This window comes from Phocoena sinus, chromosome X, assembly GCF_008692025.1.
Source record: "Phocoena sinus isolate mPhoSin1 chromosome X, mPhoSin1.pri, whole genome shotgun sequence".
NCBI classification, from domain to species: Eukaryota; Metazoa; Chordata; class Mammalia; order Artiodactyla; family Phocoenidae; genus Phocoena; species Phocoena sinus.
The window spans coordinates 130,977,517-131,004,063 of NC_045784.1; the positions used below are offsets into that span (position 1 = coordinate 130,977,517).

The 26,547-nt window shown below is 42.4% G+C and overlaps 3 protein-coding genes and 1 non-coding gene across 8 annotated transcripts in view; 1 reads left to right on the forward strand and 3 right to left on the reverse strand.

Moving 5' to 3' along the window:
* Positions 1-6,789: 6,789 nt before the first annotated feature.
* Positions 6,790-16,854, reverse strand: CMC4 (C-X9-C motif containing 4). 3 transcript variants are annotated; one of them, XM_032620406.1, is made up of 3 exons: positions 16,719-16,854; positions 9,614-9,681; positions 6,790-7,155 (listed from the first exon to the last, which is right to left on the reverse strand). In XM_032620406.1, the coding sequence occupies exons 2-3, from the start codon at positions 9,669-9,671 to the stop codon at positions 7,013-7,015; spliced, it is 201 nt and encodes a 66-aa protein (XP_032476297.1). In that variant the 5' UTR covers positions 9,672-9,681; positions 16,719-16,854; the 3' UTR covers positions 6,790-7,012. The 3 variants fall into 3 exon arrangements, with proteins under 3 accessions (XP_032476297.1, XP_032476296.1, XP_032476295.1); XM_032620405.1 differs by lacking the exon at positions 16,719-16,854 and adding an exon at positions 10,615-10,749; XM_032620404.1 differs by lacking the exon at positions 16,719-16,854 and having other exon boundaries at positions 9,614-9,747.
* On the reverse strand, positions 6,790-17,152 carry MTCP1 (mature T cell proliferation 1). The gene is made up of 6 exons (XM_032620403.1): positions 16,719-17,152; positions 11,594-11,745; positions 11,304-11,474; positions 11,171-11,222; positions 9,614-11,079; positions 6,790-7,155 (listed from the first exon to the last, which is right to left on the reverse strand). The coding sequence occupies exons 2-4, from the start codon at positions 11,696-11,698 to the stop codon at positions 11,175-11,177; spliced, it is 324 nt and encodes a 107-aa protein (XP_032476294.1). The 5' UTR covers positions 11,699-11,745; positions 16,719-17,152; the 3' UTR covers positions 6,790-7,155; positions 9,614-11,079; positions 11,171-11,174.
* A 253-nt stretch (positions 17,153-17,405) lies between these two features.
* Positions 17,406-26,547, forward strand: part of BRCC3 (BRCA1/BRCA2-containing complex subunit 3) — a 76,944-nt gene continuing 67,802 nt past the window's right edge. The window contains exons 1-4 of one of the 3 annotated variants that reach the window (XM_032619641.1): positions 17,407-17,575; positions 18,259-18,275; positions 18,999-19,053; positions 24,930-25,049. In XM_032619641.1, the coding sequence (XP_032475532.1) occupies positions 17,453-17,575; positions 18,259-18,275; positions 18,999-19,053; positions 24,930-25,049 (315 nt within the window). In that variant the 5' untranslated portion in view covers positions 17,407-17,452. Of the gene's footprint in view, positions 17,576-18,258; positions 18,276-18,998; positions 19,054-24,929; positions 25,050-26,547 lie in introns of all 3 variants that reach the window. The other 2 variants (XM_032619643.1, XM_032619642.1) reach the window with 2 other exon arrangements.
* On the reverse strand, positions 19,597-19,669 carry TRNAG-CCC. The gene has a single exon. It is a non-coding gene; the product is annotated as a tRNA-Gly (tRNA).

Below are 26,547 nucleotides of genomic sequence, written 5' to 3' on the forward strand. Positions count from 1 at the left end.
GGCTATAAAGTGTAGATAAACCACTTAAGAATTCTAGTTCTCTTGCTGCCTAACTTCCAAAGAATTTTTTTCCCCAGTTCTCTCCTGATGATAAATTAAGAGTCATTAAACATTCCAAGAATCATTTCCATGCCTTTCCTGCCACTCACTGAACAAATATTAAGTGGCTTCTGAGCTACGCACTATGGTGGGGGATGCAAAAGTGGAAAGAAATATTCTTACTGGCATCTGGAAGGACACTTTGCTCCAAATTATTGGACACTGACTGGGTCACACAGGTGAAGGGCTCAGTCCCACAAGACTGCACCCACTTGGGACTTCCCTGGTGGTCCAGTGGTTAAGAACCCGCCTTCCAATGCAAGGGATGCAGATTCGATCCCTGGGGGAACTAAGACTGTGTGCTGCAACTACTGAGCCTGCATGCTCCAGAGCTCGTGCACCACATCTAGGGAGCCCGCAGGCCTCAACTAATGACTTTGTGCGCTCTAGAGCCTGCGTGCTGCAACGAAGATCCCTCATGCTGCAACTAAGACCCGATGCAGCCAAATAAATAAATATTTTTTTAAAAATAAATTACTGTTTGTTTCTGTAAGTCACTGAGATGTGAGGTTATTTGTTGTGTGGGTAAAGTTGGTCAATACAGAAATCATCCAAAAGTGGCAATTTGAGGAAAGGTTGAATTTTACAAAAAAAAAAAAAAAAAAAAAGACTGCACCCACTTGTTCAGACACCTGTTCCAAGTCCAGGTTGTTAATCTGTGCTTCTGACCAACTGGCTTTAAATCTGAGTTTCCCAACGACACCTCCTCGGGTTCAACTGATTTACTAGTGCAGCTCATAGAACTCAGAGGAACATTCACTTAAATGTTTACCAGTTTATTATATAGGGTATTATAAAGGATGATATAGATGGAGAACAGCCAGATGAAGAATGCACAGGGTGAGGTCCAGCAGGGCCTGACACACAGGAGCTTCTGTCCCCATGGAGCTGGAGTGTATCCACTCCTGACATGTGGATGCATTCTGGTTCACCAACCTGGAAGCTCTCTGAACCCCATCCTTTTGGGTTTTTATGGAGGCTTCATTACACAGTGTTAAAATAAAAACTCATGTATGCACCCAATATAGGATCACCCAAAAGCCCACGATGAAAGATAAGGAAAGACACTATATAATTATAAAAGGATCAACAGAAGAACAGGATATTATACTTGTTAACATATATGCACCCAATATAGGAACACCCAGATACATAAAGCAAATACTAGCAGACATAAAGGGAGAAATTGATGGGTATACAATAATAGTAGGAGACTTTAACACCCCACTCACATCTGTGACAGATCTTTGAGACAGAAAAATCAATAAGGCAAGAGAGATCCTAAATGATACAACAGAACAGACTTAATATTTTCAGGACATTATGTCCAAAAAAAGCAGACTACACATTCTTTTCAAGTGCACATGGAACATTCTCTAGGATTGACTACATACTAGGGCACAAAACAAGCCTCAACAAATTTAAGAATGTAGAAAATATTTCAAGTATCTTTTCTGACCACAACAGCATGAAACTAGAAATCAACCACAGAAAAAGAAACGAGAAAAAAACAATTACATGGAGACTAAACAACATGCTACTAAAAAACCAATGGGTCAACAATGAAATCAAAGAAGAAATTAAAAAATACCTTAAGGCAAATGACTATGAAAACACAACCATACAAAATCTATGGGATGCAGCAAAAGCAGTTCTTAGGGGGAAGTTCACAGCAATACAGGCCTTTAAGAAACAAGAAAAATCTCAAATAACCTAACCCACAACCTAAAAAAATCAGAAAAAGAACAAACAAAACCTAAAGTCAGCAGAAGGAAGGATTTACTAAAGATCAGAGAGGAAATAAATAAAACAGAGATTTAAAAAACAATAGAAAAAAATCAATAAAACCAAGAGCTGGTTCTTTGAAAAGGTAAAGAAAATTGACAAACCTCTGGCCAGGCTCACCAAGAAGAAAAGACAGAAGACTCAAACAAAATAAGAAATGAAAGAGGAGAAATCACAACTCATAACTCAGAAATACAAAAAACCATGAGTATACTATGAACAATTATATGCCAACAAATTTGACAACCCAGAAGAAATGGACAATTTTCTAGAAACATACAGCCCAAAAAAACGGAATCAAGAAGAAACAGATAAGTTGAACAGACCAATCACTAGAAGTGAAATAGAATCTGTAATAAAACAAACAAACAAAAATCCCAACTCCCTACAAACAGAAGTCCAGGGCCAGATGGCTTCACAGGAAAATTCTACAAAACATACAAAGAAGAACTTATACTGATCCTTTTCAAATTCTTCCAAAAGACTGAAGAGGAAGGAACACTCCCAAAGACATTCTATGAAGCCACCATTACCCTGATACTGAAACTAGACAAAGACACTACCAAAAAAGAAAATTACAGGCCAATATCTTTGATGAATATAGATGCAAAAATTCTCAACAGAATATTAGCAAACTGAATCCAACAACACATAGAAAAGAGCATACACCACGACCGAGTTGGATTCATCCCACAGTCACAAGGATGGTCTGATATGTGCAAATCAATCAATGTGATACACCACATCAACAAAAGAAAAAAAACCCATAATCATCTCAATAGATGCAGAAAAAAACATGCAATAAAATTCTACATCCATTCATGATTAAAACTCCTACCAAAGTGGGTATAGAGGGAACATATCTCAACATAAGAAAAGCTATTTATGACAAACCCACACACAGCCAATCCAATACTCAACGGTGAAAAGCTGAAAGCCTTCCCATTAAAATCTGGAACAAGACAAGGAAGCCCACTCTTACTTCTCTTCAACATAGTATTGGAAGTCCTAGCCACAGCAACCAGACAAGAAAAAAATAAATAGAAGTTATTCAAATTGGTAGGGAAGAGGTAAAACTGTCATTATATGCAGATGATGTGATACCATATATAGAAAACCCTAAAGACTCCACACAAAAACTACTAGAACTAATCAATGAATTCAGCAAGGTAGCAGGATACAAGATTAACATACAGAAGTTGGTTGCAGGGGCAGAGGGGTGGAGGAGGGAGCAGGAAAAAAAAAAGAAATTGCATTTCTTAACACTAACAATGAAATATCAGAAAGGGAATGTAAACAATCAATCCATTTTAAAATTACATCAAAAAACAATACTTAGGAATAAACCTGACCAAGGAGGTGAAAGACATATGCTGAGAACTACAAAACATTAATAAAGGAAATTGAAGATGATTCAAAGAAATGGAAAGATATCCCATACTCTTGGATGGGAAGAATTAATATTGTTAAAGTGGCCATACTACCTGAAGCAATCTATAGATTTAACGTGATCCCTATCAAATTGCCCATTACATTTTTCACAGAACTAGAACAAATAATCCTAAAATTTATACGGAAGCACAAAAGACCCAGAATTGTCAAAGCAATCCTGAGGAAAAAGAACAAAGCAGGAGGCATAAGCCTCCAGACTTCAGACAATACTACAAAGCTACAGTAATCAAAACAGTGTGGTATTGGCACAAAACAGACATATGGATCAATGGAACAGAACAGAGACCCCATAAATGAACAAACATACCTACAGTCAATTAATCTTTGACAAAGGAGGCAAGAATATACAATGGGAAAAAGACAGTCTCTTCAGCAAGTGGTTTTGGGAAAGCTGGACAGCTGCATGTAAATGAATGAAGTTAGAACACACCTTCACACCATACACAAAAATAAACTCAAAATGGCTTAAACATAAGACATGATACCATAAAACCCCTAGAAGAGATCATAGGCAAAACATTCTGACATAAATTGTACCAATGTTTTCTTAGGTTAGTCTCCCAAGGCAATAGAAATAAAAGCAAAAATAAACAAATGGGACCTAATCAAACTTATAAGCTTTTGTACAGCAAAGGAAACCATAAACAAAATGAAATACAACCTTTGGACTGAGAAAAATATTTGCAAATGATGCGACTGACAAGGGCTTAATTTCCAAAATATACAAACAGCTCATGCAACCCAATAACAAAAAAAACGAACCTAATTGAAAAATGGACAGAAGATCTAAATAGACATTTCTCCAAAGAAGATATAAATGGCCAATAGGCACATGAAAAGATGCTCAACACCGTTAATTATTAGAAAAATGCAAATCAAAACTACAATGAGGTACCAGCTCACACTGGTCAGAATGACCATCATTAAAAAGTCTACAAATAACAGGGAAATCCCCGGCAGTCCAGTGGTTAGGACTCCAAGCTTTCACTGCCGAGGGCATAGGTTTGATCCCTGGTTGGGGAACTAACACCCTGCAAGCCGCAAAGTGCAGCCAAAAAAAAAAAAAAAAAAAAGGCTACAAATAACAAATGCTGGAGGCGGTGTGGAGAAAAGGGAACCCTCCTACACTGTTGGTGGGAATGTAAATTGGTGCAGCCAGTATGGAGGTTCCTCAAAAAAACTAAAAGTAGAGCTACCATATGATCCAGCAATCCCACTCCTGGGCATATATCCGGAGAAAACTCTAATTCAAAAAGATACATGCACCCCTATGTTCCCAGCAGCACTGTTTACAATAGCCAAGACATGGATGCAACCTAAATGTCCATTGACAGATGAATGGATAAAGAAGATGTGGTACATATATGTAACAGAATACTACTCAGCCATATAAAAGAAGGAAATTTTGTCATTTGCAGCAACATGGATGGACCTAGAGATTATCATACTAAGTCAAGTAAGTCAGAAAGAGAAAGACAAATACCACATGATATCACTTATATGTGGAATCTAAAATATGACACAAATGAACATATCTACGAAACAGAAACAGACTCACAGACAGAGAACAGACTTGTGGTTGCCAAGGGGGAGAAGTGGGGGAAGGAAGGATTGGGAGTTTGGGATTAGTAGATGCAAACTATTATATATAGAATGGATAAACAAGAAGGCCCTACCTACTGTATAGCACAGGGAACTATATTCAATATCCTGTGATAAACCATAATGAAAAGAATATGAAAAAGAATATATACATGTATAACTGAATCACTTTGCTGTACAGCAGTAATTAACATTGTAAATGAACTATACTCCAATAAAATTTAAAAAAATAAAAAACTGAGACCAGCCTTGAAAACCCCATGAACAGACAAAACCAGTTTAGTCACGCAAGCAAGGCTTAATTTAGCTTATTTTAGGAGACTAACCTGACCTGGGTCATTTCTCGCTTATGCTTCTGGAAAGCATAAGCTAAACTGTTTCCTAAGGCTGATATGAGGTTAACCACTGACCAATTCCCGACCATTTAATAAAATTCGAATATTATAACCAATCACTGTGAAGAATAAGCAGTCACTGCCCTCATGCTGTGTAAGCTGCTTTATAACAGTCCCCCCACCCCCCACCCCCCCCACCCCCCCCGGCCTCATTCCACGTGTCGGTCTGTGTGCTCTGTGTTCACAAACTGTCCTTTTGGTGTGCGCACAATAGAGTTTCACTAATTACTACTTTGATGATTCATTGGCTTTCTGTTATTTTTCTGTGATCGTTTGACAAGTCACAATTGATTAAATCACTGGCCGTTGGTGACTGAACTCCAATATTCTCCAGCCTCTCGCCCCTCTCCCCTCCCCGGGGGTCATGGTGGGGGTGGGAACTGAAAGTTCTAACCCTCTAACCCTGCAAGGCCGTTCCCCTGACAACCAGCCCCCATCCTAAGGTTACCTAGGGACTTTCAAAAGTCTCATTAACATAACAGAAGCCACCTTTATTGCACTTATCACTTAGGAAATTCCAAGGGTTTTAGGACCACAGTGCCAGGAATGGAGACAAAAACCAAATATATATTTTGTTATAATGAAAGCAGCTCTTTTACCCCTTTCCTGTTTGCCCATTTCTGTTCCCCTGTAACCTTAAAAGAACCTAGTTATAGGAATGAGATCAGCAGGCAGTTTAACCTAACTCCTGACTTATACTCTCCTGAATGCACACCATGCCTTGTCTAACCTGTTGATTCTTTTCCTAGATAGAAGTAGTTAGCTCTCTACCCCCAATAGCCCCCCTAAGCAATCCTGCACACAGATCACATGGGCAAGAAAACATCTGAAGAAAGTCAGCCAGTCTGCATGCAAAGGAGAACAATGCAGAATCCAACCTCCTTCCTTGATGATTCACTGAGATTCTTACCCCCTTTTTCCCTTTAAAAACTGTCATGGTGGGGTTTCCCTGGTGGGGCAGTGGTTAAGAATCTGCCTGCCAATGCAGGGGACACAGGTTTGAGCCCTGGTCGGGGAAGATGCCACATGCCACGGAGCAACTAAGCCCATGTGCCACAACTGCTGAGCCTGTGCTATAGAGCCCGCAAGCCACAACTACTGAGCCCACATGCCGCAACTCCTGAGCCCCCGTGCCTAGAGCCCGTGTTCCGCAACAAGAGAAGCCACTGCAATGAGAAGCCCGCGCACCGCAACGAGGAGTAGCCCCCGCTCGCCGCAATGCAGCCAAAAATAAATAAATTTTTTAATAAAACATAAAAAACTGTCATGGCTGAGCAGAATCTTTGGGGTTGGTCTCTGGACACAAACCCACCTTCTCCCCAGATTGCCAGGTTTTCTGATTAAAGCACCTTTTCCACTGACACTTGCCTCTCCATTATTGGCTTTTGAGTGGCAAGCAGCCAAATCTGACTTCGGTAACAATAAGTCAACATATCACATATACCAAACCAAAAAGTTTCACTTAAAAGGTTTATTTTAGCAGCTCAGTTTTATCACATTCTACTTATTTATTTAATATATTTATATTTGTTCTGCATAGATGGCATATTAACTTTTATAGTTGACTTTTTCATTTGATATTTGCTGCTACCTGGCCTGAAGAAAGAGTCAGGAGGATAGATAAAACCCGCGTGGTGGCAATGTGGGGCAGCAGTTTGCTTCTCAGCAGAACTTTACTGTCATGTGGGCTTCAGCGTCAGCTTCTCTTCCTCTTCTTTCTCAAATCCTGAACAGACGAGAGATCTTCCCTTGGGATATCGAGCACAACACTTACGCAGTTCTTGGATGACAGCCTGACACTTAGATTCCATGTAGTTGTTGGCTGAAAGACAGACAGACAGACCCTAGTCATGATCTCATAGGACTAGGGCACAGGGAGGTTTAGATCTGAGCTTCCCAGTCCTTTTCACTTTATTGTATCTACAGACCTGGAGGAAAGAGGATGCACCCAAGTCCACTGAATTCTTTCTGATTTAGAGACCCATCAACAGGTTAATAAGGAAGTATGATGTACAAAGTGGTCGAAAGGTATTTTTACATATAATTTCCTTTTCTTTAACGCTGATTCCTTACATGCCTTTTTCCAGGGCAGTGGTTTTTAACCTTTTGTGTGTGTGTGTGTGTGTGTGTGTGTGTTTGGCACTAACCCCTTTTGTTAATTTGGTGAATTAGAGAAATGCAGGAACCGTGCACATTATTTTGCCCTCAGTTTAAGGTGGTTGCTGGACCTTCCCTACCAAGTCTGCGCATTAGGGGTTGGCAAACTGCAGCCTCAGGGTTGAATTCCACTCTTTTTTACAGCTGAGCTAAGAATGGGTTTTGCAAAAGGTTGGAAACACACACACACACACACCAAAGACCTCCTGACTTCCAAATCCTAAAATATTTCCTGTTTGGTCCTTTACATAAAACATTTGCAGATCCCTGCTATACATAGACCCTAAGTCAACGAGGACTTGACCTAAAGGTCCTAGGTCAACTGCAGGTGATGAGTCCCCCAGTACTAAAATGGGGTGCATGGGAGTTAGCCTGGGATAGGAAAGACAATTCTGATTAGAAAGAGAGTATGGTTGGGTGGCTAAGTCCAGGTTTGGACCCAGACCAAATGGGTTCAAACCATCACTGTGCCCCTTAATAGTTCTGTGACCCTAGACAAGTTACATAACTTCTGTGTTGATTTCCCTATCTATAAAAATGGGTCACAGTAGTATCTACCTCATGGGTGAAAGGATTAAAGCTTAATATTATTTAAAGCCCTTACAACTGAGCTTGTCATCCAGGGAGTACTTAACGCTCACTCTTAGCCCTTCTAGCTCTCAATCCACCCACATTGTAGTGAGGGGGGTGTATCCAGTTCTAACTTGATTTGTGTTCTCCTTTAGCTGTATGTTGCTAATTCAAATCAGGTAAGAATCAGATAGAATCAGGTAAGAATTTATTTGGGAGAAGAAATTGGGAAGAACATTCTTTTCTTTTTGGCGGGGGTGCCACGCTTCGAGGCTTGCGGGATCTTAGTTCCCTGACCAGGGCTTGAACCCGGGCCCACGGCAGTGAAAGTGCTGAGTCCTAACCCCTGGACCTCCAGGGAATTCCCCTTCCTTTTTCTTAAATTTGGAGGAAGGGAAGAAAAGGATGAATAAAATGGCATTATTATTATACATTAACATTTCAGATTAAAAGATTTTAAAAAGATTGCTTACACCATAAAATGAAAAGTCCAAGAATGAAAGTTAAAAGTCAAAGGAAATATACAAACAAGGGTTTTCTTTGGTGGTGAGTCTTTGGGTGAACTCTGAACATTTTTCCATCCTCCCTTTCTATATTTTCATGGGCATCCATCTCTATCTATTACTTTAGTAATGGGAAAAAATTATCCAAAAAGTCAGCTTTCAAATTCAGATAGCCCTGTAGCCTTTTCTGTTTGTTCTGCTAGTAATCATTTGCTGATTTAAAAAAGTAAAATCCGGGCTTCCGTGGTGGCACAGTGGTTGAGAGTCCGCCTGCCGATGCAGGGGACGCGGGTTCGTGCCCCGGTCTGGGAAGGTCCCACGTGCCGCGGAGCGGCTAGGCTCGTGAGCCATGGCCGCTGAGCCTGCGCGTCCGGAGCCTGTGCTCCGCAACGGGAGAGGCCACAACAGTGAGAGGCCCGCGTACCGCAAAAAAAAAAAAAAAAAAAAAAAAAAAAAATGTAAAATCCTCTAGCATATGGTCAAATTTATCGGCTTATTTAAAACAAAATGGACAAATCACTTACATCCGATACGCTTTAGCTGATTTACTTTTGCCTTCAAGAGTTAGTTGCCTGAATCCCAAGTGTATTTTCACCCCCACCCCTTCTAACCTGACTGCTTTTAAAAAGTGAGTTGTCAGCCACAGTGCAGTCTAACCAACCCACTTAAAACTAGTCTTTTTTAAAAAGGACTTTGCTCAGCTTAGTAATTCTCAACTCTGGCTGCACATCAAAATCACCTGGTTAGCTTTTTAGACTGATTCCTGCCCAGACCCCACCCCCAGAGTCTGATTTAACTGTGCTAGGCAAGTGTTCGAAGCCCTCCAGGTGATTCTGAATGTACAACCAGGATTGTAAACCCCAAGCTTAGGTCATACCACTTTTTATTTTCTGCCATCCTTGATGACACAGTGAGGAAAATCTTTAGGATAATTATAGAAATATTACATTCTGAGAGGAGTTAATATAGTCTGCTGATAAAAAGAAAAATTGTTCTCTGGTTAGTTCACAGATAAAGTTGAAAAATATAGAAAAGCATTTAACATACTACCTTGTAAACATTTCTGTATTTCACAGGCTTGTTTCTGGCACGGATCCTTCTGCGGCATATCCAGAAAACTAAAATAAGAAAAATGATTTTTATTTTGTCTTTTATACATAAAGACTTTAAAGCCCCTCGATGGAATTTTCTTCTGAGACAAGCAGTATGCTCTTACAATTGCTGGAAAACAATTACACTAAAAAATATTCTTCCTGCTCATAGGATGAATTAACTGTATTTTTATAATATTCCATTTGGCTTGGAAGATATAAATAGCTTTACATAGGGAAAAAAATCCCTTGACTTCAACTCATCTTGACTATTGTAAACCAACGTTGGGCTAGAGGAGCCGGCGCTGCAGCCTGACAAGTCGGCCCACTGCCCGGCTCTGTCACTCAGAGAACCACGCTCGATAAATGATTTAACTCCTTGAGCCTTTTTCCTTATTACTTGTGTGTAAAATAGAGATCATACCTACCTGAAAGCATTGATGGAAGGATTAAACGTGATACAGTATATAAAGTGCATAGAACAGTGCCTGGAAGGCAGTAAGGACTCAACACGTGATAGCTATTATTCCCAAGATTTTTAAAAAAGTAAAACCCTTCTTTTAATGTATACAAACTGCTATGAGTATTTTAACTCAGGAAATAATCTTTATCAGGTAGTGAATCAGCAATATTTGGTGCTATTATTACTTCCTGAGAAAGGTGCTAGGTAAGCAGCTAAAACGTTTTTTGGAGTTCTTACAGAAACCAACTTATTTAAAATATTTGTAACCAGAGGATAAATTTAAGTGCCCACGATTCTGATCAGCAACTTCTAAAAATTTGAAGACACAATTTCAGAAAGGAAAAAGGCCCAGGAGCCTTTGTAGCTAATTTCATTAATGCAAATGATCTCCCCCTTTTTTTTTTTTTTTTTTCCTCAGAGCCCCCTAAGTTCTTAGTAGATCCAAGTTAGGTCAGTACTGGGATGGGAAACACTGGAGCAAAACCTAGGATATTTACAGGATGGGAGAAGGAAAGGCAGGTGAATTGCTGCAGGGCAAATAAGCGACAAATAGATGTTGATGCTGCTAGGAGCTGCTCTCTTCTCTCTAAATCAGTACCAAGTCCTTGGTGATCAGGGCATCTGTTCTGTAGCAGGTGCTGACTTTTGTGGGATTCATCAGATCCCAGTTCCAGCTGATGATGTCCATTAACGGTTCTATGGCAATTTCCAAAGGAGTCAATTTCAAGTTACGTATCCTAACTAAGTGCTTTTGTTGACTTGCTTTCTGCCTGCATAACCCTTTCTCTGCAGTTCCACTTTCGGTGTTCTTCATGACCCTTCCTAAACTTCTGTGTTCTTGAGCAGTTTTTCAACCCACTCCCTCCCCACAGGCCCACAGGTGGGTGCACTGCAGTGGTGGATGACGTGATTGCCATATACTGAACAGAACAGAGGGGCATATCTTCCTAGAATCCCAGCACCTGGAAAAAAAAGATCATTAAAATCACCACAATCGAATAGGGTGAAAAAGAAGAAGGTGGGTGGGGACAGGGGAGAAAAAGAAATACATACCAGATTAATCATCAGGCAAAAGCTTAAGCAACAGCTCCTGTACTCCCCTGACCTGTCAGAAAAAGAAAAGTTTATAGAGTACTCTGTTATAAGAGTCCCAGTACAATGAAAAATTATTAAGCAACATGTGTACCATTAAATGATGCTGGATCTGCCACAAGCGAGAGTTGTTATCCATGTAGCGCTCCTCGGGGTAGAGTTGCCACATGAGAGGTAGCTGGGAGGTGAGAAGGTGACTTGGCCTGGCTGCGTCACCTAAAGGAACCTGAACTTGCTGAACTCGTGCCCTTAGGAAACTCGTCTCCTAATGGAAAGAAACGATCAAAAATAAAACCAAAGACTTCAGGATATTGAGACTGGTTAGAAACCAAGTTGCTTGAAAGCAAAAATCAAGAAAGAAATAAACAAAATGTAAACAGTTACCTCTTCCAGGACGGCCACCCACGTGCGCTGGTGTTCGTCGCGGTAGATACCCTCTTGGTGAACCCAGAGGTGATCGGGTGGAGCCCCCACATCCTCTCCTGCCATCCTGGGCTTTGGATTCCAATTCTAGCCCTGCTTTTCTCCACCTAAGCCTGCAGCACCCGCGCACAGGACACAGGTGTGACTTTTTGGGTTGGAATGAACTCACCAATGAGCAAGGTGACCTGGTACTAGCAACCACCAACTAGAAGCAAACCTCACCTATGTCTATCTGCACAGCCTAAACAGAACTGAGGATGTCTGAAGCTCCCTGGCAGACACTGAAGTGACACTCAGGCAGAACCCTGGGTGATGCTGCTGACTGCGAAGCACTCAAGAATTCTGCTAGGTGAGGGGTTCCGTGGAAATGTGGGCCTAGCGCTACAGGAAGCCGGGCAGTGGTCTCACAGTCTTTGCATTCAGCAAGCAGCATCTGACAAAATGCAGTGAGCAACGGAATATGCACAGGAGTGCGCATAAGGGCACACTTATTTGGGCAGGAAAGCAGTATAACAGACACATGCATGCCATATTCTCCAGGTAAAAGCCCCTTCCAAGCAGTTTCCATTTTAAAAGGTAAGACTGTGAAGGTCAAATCATGTAATGTGCATGGCTTTCTAAATTGAAATTAGAAGTTTGTTTTAAGGGCAAACGACCTATTTATCAGTTTGCTTAGAAAGGCTACTTATAATGGCTAGGCGTTTCCAGAAGGGAGTTTTCATTTTAGGGAAAATACTTATGGTCGCATCGTTGCAACAGACCCTGGGGATCATGATGATTCAGAGCTGAGAGACAGCAAGTGATAGTCACCCATCTGGGTCCTTGTTTCACTTTAATAATGCTTCAGGATGTCACAGGAGCCCATTTTTCCATAGACGCGTGGGTTTAAATTCTGTTTTCCCAAGTCAGAAGGTCAGAAAAGCCCATCTGCCCTTTGGGAGGTGTAAAGGAAGCACACCTCTGGGCAAACTCTTTCCATAACGCAGACTCAGCTCCGACCCCATAAGGATCCTCTGCCCAGGTCTGGGTCTCATTCAGGGCCTCACAACAACTTGAGCTGCATTTTACAGGAATGAACCTTTTGGAGCCAGCTTACAGCGTCGCAGCGTGCTTTCACTGGGTGTCTATGTTGGGCAGAGTGCAGACACGGCATTGGGGGATCTGCTCCAAAAAACAGAGGCCTCCTATTCCCGTTAGGCGGCCTTTAGGTAAGAGAGGGACTGCAGCACAACTTGGGAGGTTGTTAAACCCTCAAATGAGATTGTCAAGAGGAAACGAGATGCCAGAACACAGGATGATGCCAGAAAGAACTAATTGAGCTGAACCAAGCCTTCTTTTCAAGAACAACAATCTGAGTCTGATTTGTTGTTATTTTTCTTTAACATTGCTGGTTTACCTTCCCTAAAAGGTAAGTGGAAAATATCTTCTATAGACTTAGGAAATGGTCTGATTGTAGCGAATAATTTATGAGCATCACACTTGCCTCGCCCATTGCACCCTGAGCGGACCTGACTCTGAGCCCATCGTAGCTTTTGTCTTACAGGGCTCTCTCATTTCAAACTCACCTAAAGCAGAACACCTTCTCCTAAACCAAATCCTGATTTCTCGCAGTGGCAACACAGCCTCTCCTGATCCCGCGGACTCAAAACTTGTGAGTTATCGTGGACTTCTTCCTCTTCTTCAGTTGGTGCGTCCCACCTGTCACCATTTCCAGCAAGCACCACTACCACTGTACTTGAGACCAACTTTCCCCCGATACCAGGTTCATCATGTCTAGCGCCGTACCCTTGCTCTCGCTTTCCGCTCGCCTAATGCTCCTCCCCGGGCCTCTCTGCCTATCTCAGTACTATTACCACAGAGGGCAGGTGCCTGCCTTCTTGATGAAAACTTCCTGCCTCTTATGAATACTGTAGCATTTATGTCTAAACTAAAACTCAGATTTGACCGCTAATTATAAATTGCTTCGCATTCTGCTCTGCGCCCCCCCCACCCCAGTACAGTGTTATAAGCACCTCAACAGAAGGAATAATACAGCACTGGACACCCTAAGCCTCAAATACTAGTCAAACAGTGTTCCTGTGAGTGGATGGATACGTATGCTGAGTAGAGAGGGGAGGCAAAGGCCACACGAGCGTGGGTAGGGAGTGACCCTCTGGGTCTGTTATATAGCTATACATTATTTTGTTCAAAGCCATTTTTTTCCATTTAGCAGATACAACTGTTCTGCCTCTCTTTCTCCCCAAGATTTTGGAAAGGAGAGATAAAAATAAAACCCAATAAATACTAATGTCAAAATAAAATATATTAAAGTCTGAATTTTGAGTACAAAAGAAACACGTGCCCCCCCTCAAAGTAGAAACCAAATGTTAAAGGTTTTAGGACCATCTCAACTTCACAGATAGGTCCTAGCAACAACTAATACGTTGACACATTGACATTTAAATCTGTTTTGAATGAAAAGCAAAATTTTACTGGTTACATCGACATTAAAAGGAAATAATTCCACTGGCATAGAGGGCAAACAAATTGGATGCTCTGAGTTAGTAAGAATCACTACAAAGAGGCCTATGAGTCACTACAAAATATTCTCAGAAGAAAGGCAGCGTGGTGTGCTGCTGTGACCTGAAGGACAACATGCTGGGCATCAGCAGGATGAACCTGGGACAAACGCCAGCACACAACCCTGGACTTGCATGCGCTACCAGAGACAGCATGAAGGCCCAGCGAAAGGCAACTGCAGTGATCAAGGGACTGAGAAGCTGCCCTGTGAGCACGAATCAAGAGCCTCAGCAGAGAAAAGCCAAGGCTCAGTGAGAGGGATTAAGATCAAAGCCACAAAATCGCAGGTTGTATGAATGGAATACAGTTTCCCTAAAAGTGATCCTTGGAACACTTGCCCCTACTTTTTCCTTGGTCAAATAAGTTTGGGAATCTTGTAGAATCGTAAAGAACATAAGTACAGTAAAACCTCTGGCAAGTTATGCAGTAAAGAAACTTTATTTTAACATTCCCCAAATTTATTTGACTAGAGAACATTCTCCTCCATATGACAGTTGTGCACAAAATTCAGGACCCCTTGAACCATGATGAATCTCTGAAAACCTCGAGATAAACTTAGGTACAATGTGCAATACAAAACACAGAACATAAACCTGTTCCACTCAACTGAAGGAATACTGCCAGCTGCAAATTCAAATGGATTCAAAAAAGTGTTTATAGGGAATTCCCTGGTGGTCCAGTGGTTAGGACTCCGTGGTCCCAATGCAGGGGGCACAGGTTCGATCCCTGGTCGGGGAACTAGATCCTGCACGCCGCACGGCGCGGCCAAAAAAAAAGAAGTATTTATATACCTTTATTACCCATGAATGCACTAAAAAAGATTGTCCCCGTGGGGGTTACCTTGATGCCACGGCCAGGGACCACACTGGCCTAGACAGAATATTTCTTAATAAGGCAGTTTGTGAACTATGTCTTAAGTAGGATAGACCACACAGAAGGGCTTGCTTAGGTAGGTAATGCAAGTAAAACCATTATTTTTCATTTACAGAATGAATCATTTTTGTCTTTTAAAAGAAGTATAATTTGGTTTAATTTCCAGGTGTTTGAACAGTTTTTAAACATGAATCAGTTGAATACACTTACTTTATTTGAAGTCGATTAATAAACTCATCTACTTACAATGGGTGAAGTTACCAAGCCCTGGAGTCAGCCCGGCCTGTGTATGAATGCTGATTTTGCCACTTACTAGCTCTGTGACCTCGGATAAGTTACACTCTCTACACTCCAGTTTTCTAAGATGTCAAATGAGAATTAAAGAACAAATTAATTATAACTGTCAGCACTTACCTAGCACTTCCTACATGTTTATATATTGACTCTTTTAATCTTCACAGTCACCCATTAGATGGATACTATTATTACCCCCACTTAAAGATGAGGGAAGTAAGGCACAGAGAAGTTAGCTAACTTGCATGAGGTAACACAGCTAGGAAGTTGCAGAGGCTGATTCCAATTGGGGCAGTTTACACACACAAGGTATACAAATGCTTAGTAGAGTGTCTAGCACATGATAAGCTTGCCATAAATGTTAATAGTTTTTTTTCTACTCCAATTAAACTTTAGAGCTGTAAAATGCAGCCATGAGCATTATAAAAGGTAGAGAATATCATTGTGGGATATGAGATTGACTAACACCAACCATAGACAAAAGGTGTTTTTCTTCTCGAAGCTGCCTAAAAGTGCTTATAAACGCAAGATGTCCCATCACAAAACATAAAAATAACAACAGCCATACTTGCACCATCAGCGCAGGGCATACTAGCCGCGAATAGCCATTGAAAACAATATATGCTGTAAAATTGAAGCTTAAGAGAAAAATTAGATGGGTCCAGTGTAATTGCACACATGAAATTTCGCCCCAGCTTCATCATTATCAAAATTAATCATGGAAGGATGTGCAATATGATTCTTAAACATTAGGTAAAAATGGAGGTTGCTGGCATGGATGTTCCAGATAGTTCCACTGGACGTGGGCCCTATTTGTGGGGAGATCGGGGTTGGAACTGACTTGGGAGAAAAGAGCAAAGCATCAACACCTCCTCCAGCAGCACCCTGGGCATGTTCCCTTTCCAGTACTGCCCTGTCCGCCTGTCTCCCAACTACACATGGAACAGAGAAGCAGATCAAACCCACAGAGGCACTGACTGGCCGTGGCGGCAGCACGGCATAGATTTTTCTTTGGTTTTGAATCGTTCCCAGAATCCGCGTGTAATTCCTAGCCTCGGGAGTGGGAGATGTGTACTGTCCCCTATTGCACGTTTATCACACCTCAAAAGAAAATTACTTTTACATATAATTTCACCAGGTCTGATATCACCGAGACAAGGCGAGCTGAGGAAACTTGTGCATATCTGCTGCGATCTGCGATACATCCGACCTCGAACAGAAACTTCAGTTCCCCTTTCCCCTTCCCTGTATCGAACAAATAAATACCTAAAAGCCTTTGGAGAAAGTAGCAGCCGCCAAGCTTAGGAGTGATACTTTTTCAGACACAGTATAACACTGTTTCTGCCAAGAGGTTACTCACATGAATATAGTGTTTCTTGGGCTAATTATCCGCCTCGAGAGCAGCGAGGCTACAACTTCAGGTCACCCACCCCGGGCCACTCAAGCCGGGATCGGGACGTGAGCCCGGGGCGAGCCGAGGGGCATTCCGGGCCGAGGTCACCGAACCGAAGTTACGGGGCGCGGGCCGGCCACCGGAAGTGGTCCAGGGAAAGAGAGTGGTCCCAAATTCAGGGCCCCTAACTTGGAAACAAAACAAAATAAAAGAAAACCTTAACTCAGGACCGAATTTCAAAAGAGCGTCCCTTGGGCTCGAAAGGCCGGCGCGCGCGGCGATGCCGCCTGAGGGAGGTCCCCGGAGCGTGTAGGCCGCGCACGGCTCTTCTCGGCGGGCGGGCAAAATGGGCGCCGGCGCTCAGGAGGCGCCGGCCCGGCCGTCCGGGCGCTCCTCACAGACCACGTCCGCCCGCGGCCCGAGAGCGCCGCCTCCCTGCCGCCCCCCGCGCCCGGCCCGACGTCCAGACCGCGACCGGCCACCGCCCTCTGCCCCGACGGCCACGCCTGCCCCAACCGGCGCGGGCGTTTCCCAGGTGCCGCCGGGCCGGCCCCGCCCCCGCGTCCCAAGCTCCGCCCCCGCGCGCCCGCCCGCCCCGCCCCGCGCCCCAGGCCCCGCCCCCACGGAAACCCAAGCGCCGGAGCAGCCGGTTGGCCAGGCCCGAGTGGGCCCGAGGCGGACGTGAGCAGGGCCAGATCAAGATGGCGGTGCAGGTGGTGCAGGCGGTGCAGGCGGTTCATCTGGAGTCGGATGCTTTCCTAGTTTGTCTCAACCACGCTCTGAGCACAGAGAAGGAGGAGGTGATGGGGCTGTGCATAGGGGAGGTAAGTCATCCAGTAAGCCCGGCCGGAACCCTGCTGAGCAGTCCCACCGTGTCCCCTGGTTGGGTGTTGCCAGCGCCCAGGGCTGCGGAGGCCACAGGCACTCCTGACTCAGATCCTTGGACGTATCCTTTGGATGGTCCTGTCGCCTGGCCCCCGTTTCCTCGCGTCACTTAAGGCTTCTTTACCCTTCCGCAAGCCACCAGCGATCCTCCTAAGCCTCGGGGAGTGGGGGGGAGGGATGGAAGGCTCACTTTTTCTTGTAGTCTGTGGCTTTTCTTTAGATCTGGAGTTATAAACCCATTGACCAAAACTGCAAGTCAGATCAGAAAGACGATCTTTTATAATGAGGACATCAGTGTATCAGGAAGCAGCTGACCACGATTAGGGCCCCTAGCCTCGCCTCCGCTCTTCCCTCTAGGAATCATTTTGAGGGTTAGGTTCCAAATAACCCAAGACAGGTGAGGGTTTCCAAGAATCCCAAGTTTCCACTGCGTTAAATATTGCAGAGGGGTGAAAGAGGATGAGGAAATAGAGCTTACTTGTTGGCAATCCGAAGTAAGAATTCTCCAGTCTTTCATGCCGGTGTACAGGAACACATAACCTAATTTTCATATTATCTGCATCCATGTACATCTAATACACTTAATGTGATCAATAATGTTTTCTGCTCTTTCCCACTCTAGTTGAATGATGACCCAAGGTAAGACTATATTTCTTTACTCCTATCTTTTGATCTCTTTGTCATTGTTAACTCAAAATTATCACAACTTTCGCAATGTTTTGTACAGGTGGTATTTTAAGTTACCATTATGACTGTGGAGCTCCCTCAAGAACACAGTTTCAATTCCACCCCAACCCTGAAAGTTGCTTTCCACCTTGCTTTCTAGTAGGAGGATTTTCAGTTGAGATATGTATGATCCTATGTGAAAAATATGTTTGGGGGAGCCAAGATCATAAGTGAACCTGTGAAAGCTCTCTGTGGCAGATGATGTGCATATGAGGAGACATTTCCCCCTATTAATCCATTTCTCTATCTAAATTGTCAATGGCTTTCTGCCTCCCCCTGGTGGACCCTACAGTGATCTCAGAGATCCACAGCGGCTTGAATGCTTGAGGCGGTGAAAGCTTTGGTCTACCTTTATTTAAACGTCAGAGCACAGCAGTTTCTCCTTGTCAAACTCACCTCCTTAATACCCAGGATTATAGGACTTTAGCTTTGTCCATGAAAACTATGCACTCGCCACATATGTCTCAGAGTCCTTCTAACAGACATATGAGCACAGCTCTAGCCTCAGTTTACTTTCCCTCCTCTTCCTTTGTCTCTGCTGTTTCATTGCAAAAACTGCTATTCCTGTTACTTTGCTTTAATACCTTTTTATATTCCAAACCTCAGTTCCCTTTTTTTCTAATTTATCCCCAAAAGGAGTGACCCCAAATTTACATATACTGGAACTGATATGCGCACAGTTGCTGAAAAGGTACGTGTGCTATAGCTATAATTTTGCATGATGAAAACTTGCACTTGGGGAGGGATTTCTGTATTCTGTTTGATGATCTCAGCCAGGGTTAACCCAGTTCATGCAGACCCACGTTTGGCTGGGTGGGGTGTTCTCTCTAGGAAAAGCAGATGAAGAATCTACTCAGCAGGAATGGGACCTAATTTTCTATTCTTTCTAGCAAATTATTACTACTTGGTCAGGATGAGTAACCACTGTCAGCTCTCCTCCTTGCTGTCCTCTGCGGGGTTTCTGGCCCTTCTCTCATCTTCCTTGAGACCTTGCTGGTTCACATCCTTGAGATCTGGTTCACATCATTGTTATCTTTTTATCCCAAGTCCCAGTATCTACTCAGGCAACCCCTCTCTGCTTATAGGCAACCTGTCTGCACTCCCGCCCTGCCTTTTCTTTCCTTTTTATTTCTTTAATATGTATTTATTTATTTGGCTGCACGGGTCTTAGTTGTGGCACGCATGATCTTCGTTGCTGCGTGTGGGATCTTTAGTTGCGGCATGTGGGACCTAGTTCCCTGACCAGGGATCGAACCCGGGCCCCCTGCATTGGGAGTGCAGAGTCTTAACCACTGGACCACCAGGGAAGTCCCCCTGCCCTGCCTTTTCTGGCATGCTCGAGCTTTTATGGTCGAGTATAATGCTTCTCAACCTAATTGTGGTGTAGGACCAGTTAATTTTTTCCCAACCTGTTGCAGACCAATGGTTTTGTAAAATACAATAAAAATAAATTATGTCCTCTTCTCCTACCGAGCAGACAATGGAGGTGATAAAAGCTATCAGGCAACAACTCCATCTAATTATTACCCCCATGTACAGTCTTCCCAAATCAAGGAAAGAAGTCTACTTCCCATCCAGAGCTGCAGCTTCTTCAAAGACCTTGCTTATCAAATACCTTGTCTCTCTTCTGAGTCTTCAACCTATTCCTGTCATCTGGCTTTTTTCCCTTAAGATACAACTGTGCTTAAATTACTCTCACTTTCAGAAAGGAAAGAAAAATAACTTCTCAATCCTGTACCTTCCTGTAGTGAACTGCTCTTGTATCCTTCCTTTAATAGTCAGACCTCTTAAAAGAATAGGCTGCAATCATTCCTTACTTACCTTCTCCAGTGAAAGCAACCACCCTGTAGTTTGCAGTTCTACCTCTCCAGCCACCTCCTCATTGCTCCATCAGTGGATTATTCCTTGGTGCTTATCTTACTTAATCTTTGTCCTCAGAACTCTGAACTCTCACAGGGTGTTTTATTTGTTTTGTTTTTGCTGTGTCTAGCATTCCTCCCCCCTCTCTCTCATCCTTTATGGAATCTTCCTCCTCTGCCTATGCATCAAATATTGGGATTCTCCAAGTTTCTGCCTTCACCTCCTCCTCTTCCCAGAATGTCTTCCTGGCCAGCCTTACCTCCCCTATGGCTTTACCTGCAGCAGACATTGAGGTTAGACAGGTCTGTCTTCAAATACTTTCTCTGATACTTGTGTGACTTAGGACATGTTACTTAACATCTGTGAGCTTTGCTTTCTTTATCTGCAAAACAGGGATAATGACAGCCACCAGTTTCATAGAATTGTTGGGAGAGTTGGATCTGGGTAATGTGTGTAAAACACTCATCTGTAGAATGGGCATAACAGTAGTACCAACCTCACTGGGTCATGGGGAGAGTTAATTAAATTAATACACGAAAAGCACTTTCCAAGTGCCTGACGCATGACATTGGCCATTCTGACTTGTTGTTAATGGCCAGTAGGTGATGGTTAGTATGAGTTATCCCAAAGCTCCAGAACTTCATACTCCACTGCCTTCTGGACATCCACGTTTATCCAGACACGGGTATCTTAAACTAACGTGTTCAAAACTGAACCTTTCCTCTTCCTCAAACCCTCTCCTCCAGCATTTTTCCTGCCATAGTAGTTCCCATACCTGGCTGCACCTTGGAATCACCCAGTAATCTTTACAAAATCCTGATACTGACTCAGTTGGTATTTGGTGAGACCTGTGTGGCAGGAGTTTACAAAGCTCCCCAGGTGATTCTAATGTGCAGCCAGGTTTGGGAACCACTGCCTGCCATTCAGAACCATTAATGTAGATTGCTTTCCCGTTTGTTTCCAATGCACCATCCCAACAATTGCTACCCTAGTTGAGGTCCTTATCACTTCCTTTATGGAATACTGCATCAGCCTCTCCACTGGTCTCCTTGCCGTGAGTCTGTCTCACCTCTAGTCTTTTCTTCTGACTACTTAGGATGTGACCTTTTGAGAACATAAGTCTGCTTGGCTAACTCCTTATTCCTTGCAGTTCAGCCCAGGTGCCACCTGCCTCCTTGAAGGAACCTGTCCTGACCTGTAGGCTAGCTCCTTGAGCATATCTATTGCAGTGCATATATGTTGTCTTAGAGTTGTTTACCTGTCTGTCTTCCTGGATGTGACTACTGTATCCTGTTTATCTTTGTATACTCAGGCCCTCATGTAGTGCCTCACATATAGTACATACTTGATAAATACATGTTGTATGATTAACATACATCCCCTACAGGAGGAAATGAGTGTTACCTGCCTGTGATCCATGGAGGGCCATGCCAGGGGGCACAGACTTTCTGTAAAGGGCAAGATGGTAAATGTTTAGCTTCGCGGGCCATACAGTTTCTACTGCAGTTCCTCAGCTCTGCCAGTGTAGTGCAACAGCAGCTACTGGAACATAAATGAATGAACGTGGCCAGATTTGACCTGAGGGAGGCCAAGCAGGCCATAGTTTGCTGACCTTTGATCTGCACCAAGGCAGAAGAGCCAAAGGAACTGGGCTTTAGTACCTTAATTCCAAGACTGGAAAAGCGTAGGGACCAATCTAGCTCAGCTGTAATATCTAACTTCTAGTTTGACTATGACCATACCAGTCTGTTCCTCAAACCCTTCAGCTACCTGTGACTTTCAGGGACATCCATCAGTCCTTTGTGACTTTTATTTATGCTTGTTTCATTTTGTTTATGATCTGTTCCTGGGCTCGTCTCACCACCCTATCCTGAACTTCTTTTACGCATTCCTCTTAGGCACTGAAACTTTCTCTGAGAAAGAGAAAATTCATGCTGGGCATCAACTCCTACTAAAGTACATTCCCAGTCTTAATGATGTAATTTTATTTTTCAAGAGTCCATGTCCTCATCTTGAATTCTATGTCAATTTGTACCTGCAAATTAGATATTAAACTTCATGAGTTCAGCAGCCTTATCTTCTAATTAATGTTGGCATGCCATATCTTTTTCCATCCTTTTATTTTTAGCCTTTCTGTGTACTAATATTTTCAAGGGTGTCTCTTATTAGCAGCATATAGTTTAAAAAATCCAATCTGATAACCTTTTTAATTGGACTATTTAGTCCAATTACATTTAATGTAATTATATATGTATATATCCCCCACACATATACATATATATGTTATAGCTGTCATATTTTTGCTTTCTATTTGACCCACTTCTCTGTTTTGTCTTTTTCTCCTTTCTTGACTTCTTTTGGACTCATCAGTATATTTTATTATTCTCCTTTGATCCTCCATTAATCAGTTATAACATTTTTTACTCTCCTTTTAGTCGTTATCCTACATATTACAATATGCATTCTTAATTTGTTAGTCTAATACAAATTACTATTTTTACCATTTCACTGATAGTACTAGAACTTTAGAACATTTAAATTTCATTTGCATCCTCCCACCTTTTGGATTATTGTTTTCATGCATTTTAATTATTTGGATATTTTAAGCCCCACATGACATTGTTTTTTGGGGGTTTTTTTGTTTTTGTTTTCTTTCTTAAAGGGCAGAGTGACTTTTTATTTATTTATTTTTGGCTGCATCGGGCCTTAGTTGCGGCACGTGAGTTCTTCATTTCGGCATGCTGGCTGTCTAGTTGTGGCACACGGGGTCAGTAGTTGTGGTGTGCGGGCTTAGTTGCCCTGCGGCACGTGGGATCTTAGTTTCCCAACCAGAGATGGAACCTGCTTCCCCTGCACCGGAAGGCAGATTCTTAACCACTGGACCACTAGGGAAGTCCCCCCACATGACATTGTTATTACTGTTTTGTACAGTTAGCATTACATTTGTATTTACTCACATATTTTACCCTTTACAGTGTTCTTCATTCCTTCTTTCATATCTGGGATTTTCCTTTCTCTTTTTAGTATTTTCTGTGCTGATAATGATCTCTCAATTTTTTGCATGTGAAAACGTCTTTATTTTACTTTCATTTTTGAGGGATGTGTTCTCATTCAAAGAACTCTTCATAGAATTCTTGGTTGGCAGATCTTTTCTTTTTGCACTCTGACACGTCACCCATTCTCTTTATGCTTTGATTGTTTCTGTTCAAAAGTCAGCTCTTTGTCTTGTTGCTCCTTGGAAGGTCAAGTGTCTTTCTGTCTGCTTTTGATTTTCCTTATTGTATACTCTGTGCCTGCCAGACACGTGTGTGTATTATAAGAAAAGCTGTATGTGAGGGTAGAATGATTCATTCTTTACAGGATGAGCAAGGAATTCAAAGTCTATGAAAGAGTTCATGAGGTGAAAAAGGCATGAAAGGGAAGCACATTTGAAGCTCAGCAGCCACATGTGCCTCATGGCTGCTGTGTTGCACAGCGTAGGTCTATAGGTTACTTCAAAATCTCGTCTCAGATCTCACCCTTGTCCGGGTAACGTCTGGCAATGCCATACCCACCTTTTCTCCTGAAACTCTTGAACAACTTCATTATTCTGGTTTTGACTGCTGTCTTCCTTCCTGGCTCCTCTTACTGTACCCCATCCTATACCATGGGTATCCCCCTGGATTCACCCTGGACCTCTGCTCCCCCTCCCCACACTATTCCTTGCCTTTATTTACATCCTCTCATCTCAGTTCAGCTCATCTGAAAACACCCTCATCTTTCCTCCTTCTTGATCCTTTCTAAACTTGGATCTGCCTCCTCTGTTCTACCTAGTTTCAACCCTGAAACTTCAGAGTCATCCTTGACAGTTTCCTGTCCTGTATCACCCATGGTCTGTAAGCTACCAAATCTCGTGGATCCTTGCTTCTTAATGAATCTCAAGTCTGTTTCTTCCATCTCTGACATACACTTAGTCCAGCGCTTCATGGTCAAGCTCTCTGAAATAATGTCCTTCCTTCTAGGTCATCCTGCAGATCGTGGCTTGGCATTTGAGACCTTGCATGTTTTCACTCTAACCTTCTTTCTTAGCCTTACTGCCTGCCATTCCACCTCAAGTTCTGTACTACCTAAATGAGTTGGCCAATTTGTCTCCCAAACACGTCATTCGCATCTATTTGGCATCTACAGAAATTCTATCTATGTGTGCGTGTGTGCGTACACACACACACACACACACACACACACACACACACACACACGACGATCAGGAAATAGATAACACTCGTCTGCCTTTTCTGTAAAGATTTTTTTCCAATCTAAGAGACTCCTTTCCTCTGGGCTCCTGCAGCATTTATTTACTGCGTTATTTTAGTGTAGTTTCGTGTATGATTCTTGCTGTGCAACCACACGTTAGCATTTTGAGCACTTGGATTGTCAGCACTCTGACTTGTATTCCTGCACATAGTTGGAAATCAAATGATTGTTAGTTGATCATTGCAAAAGTCCTCCCTTGATCTAAACATTAGCCTTTATATTTTTGTTTTGAAATGTATATACTGAGGTCGGATGTCTTTTATTTGAAACGTTCTGTTATTCATGAGAAAAAATGCCTGTTTTCTAAGATGGAAACTTTAACCTGATAATGTAATACGATGCAGTCCCGTAATTGCAGGGAGAGATGTTATTCGAGAGAGACAGAAGTAAACGTTTCTGTGGATTTTCCTTTAGGTTGACACCGTCAGAATTGTTCACATTCATTCTGTCATCATCTTGCGGCGTTCTGATAAGAGGAAGGATCGAGTGGAAATTTCTCCAGAGCAGCTGTCTGCAGCCTCGACAGAGGCAGAGATATCCTTACTGGTCGATGAGAAGCTTTTATGTGCTTTGAGGCTTCCAGGTTCCTCCGTTTGCTGCTTAAGCAGATTTCACAGCTTTTCTTCCTAGTGACTCTTTCCCAGTTTTCGTATTTACCCCTTAGATCCAGTTGCTTGGTTAATCAGCATTTCTCTCCATTTCTCTTTTTGAGTGGCTTTTATTGGAAGAACTGGACATTTCTAACATTTCTGCTCTTAAATGCCAAAAGATCCCAGGGTCCAATACTATGACAGTGAACTCTCTGGGGAGTCCCTGTCTCCTTCCTCTCCACTCCCCTCTGCCCCGTCTATCCCATCCCCCCGCCCCCACAGTTTTTGTAATATCATTTAGCTTCTAGGCCTTTCACTATCTTGGTCTCTCTCCTTTGGAGATTCTCTTTTGAGGCTGCCTCTCAAAAAAATGCAGTGCTGAGAACTGAATGTAATATTCCATGTTAAATATAACCAAAGAGCGATCAGTTGGGACATTTGCTTCCTATGATCTGGACTCCATACCTCAACTGTAACAAATTAAACTTGCATCAGCGGTTTTAGTAATTTATCATCCTTTCAGATTAAGTTAATCTTGTAGTCAATTAAAAAGTAACTTTTAAAAGTAGAAAACATGCATGGTACAAACTTTAAAAGGTACAAAAAAGTATACAAAGTAAGTATTTCTCTCTAGCCTCTGTGCCCCAATTCCCCCACCATCCCTCCCTGGACATAACCAGGGGTATCAGGTTTTCATGTGTCCTTATGGATGAATTCTGTGCATATGGAAACATATAAGAATATTTTCTTTTTTAAAAAGTATTTAATACATATGGTAGCTATGACATTACCTAACAGTGTATCTAGAGATTTGTCCACATTACTATATAGAGATGTCTCATTCTTATGACTACATAATACAGCCCTGGATGGCTGTGCTGTCCTCATGCAGATGTTTAGGTTATTTGCAGTCTTTTACTGACAGTGCTGCAGCAAATAACCTTGGACGTTGCATTTCACAAATGTGTGCGTGTATCTGTAGAATCAATTCCTAGATGTGAAATTGCCGGGGCAAAGGTTATATGGACTTGCGCCTGTAGCAGTTTGACCAGTTTACCCTCTAGCCATGTGCAAGAGTATCTGTTTCCCCACACCCTTCTAAACGTTGTATGTTATCAAAGTTTTGCTTTTGTGCTGCGAGGCCCTGGTAAATCAAAGTTTTTGGTTGTTGCCAACCTGATTGGCAAAAAAATTGTATCTTCTTTCTTGCAATTTTAATTAGCATTTTTCTTGTGAGTAAATTTGATCAGCTTTTAATTTTTAGGAGTCATTTGTATTTTTCTCTGAATTATATGGTTATTTCCTTTGCCCGTTTTTCTATTGATTTGGAAATATTTTTCTTAATAATTTATAGTTTATGTTAAGAAAGCTAGCCTTTTGTGATAAGGATAGTGATTTTTGTCAGCTTTTTCACGGTATGTGTGTGTTTTTCCCCAATCAAA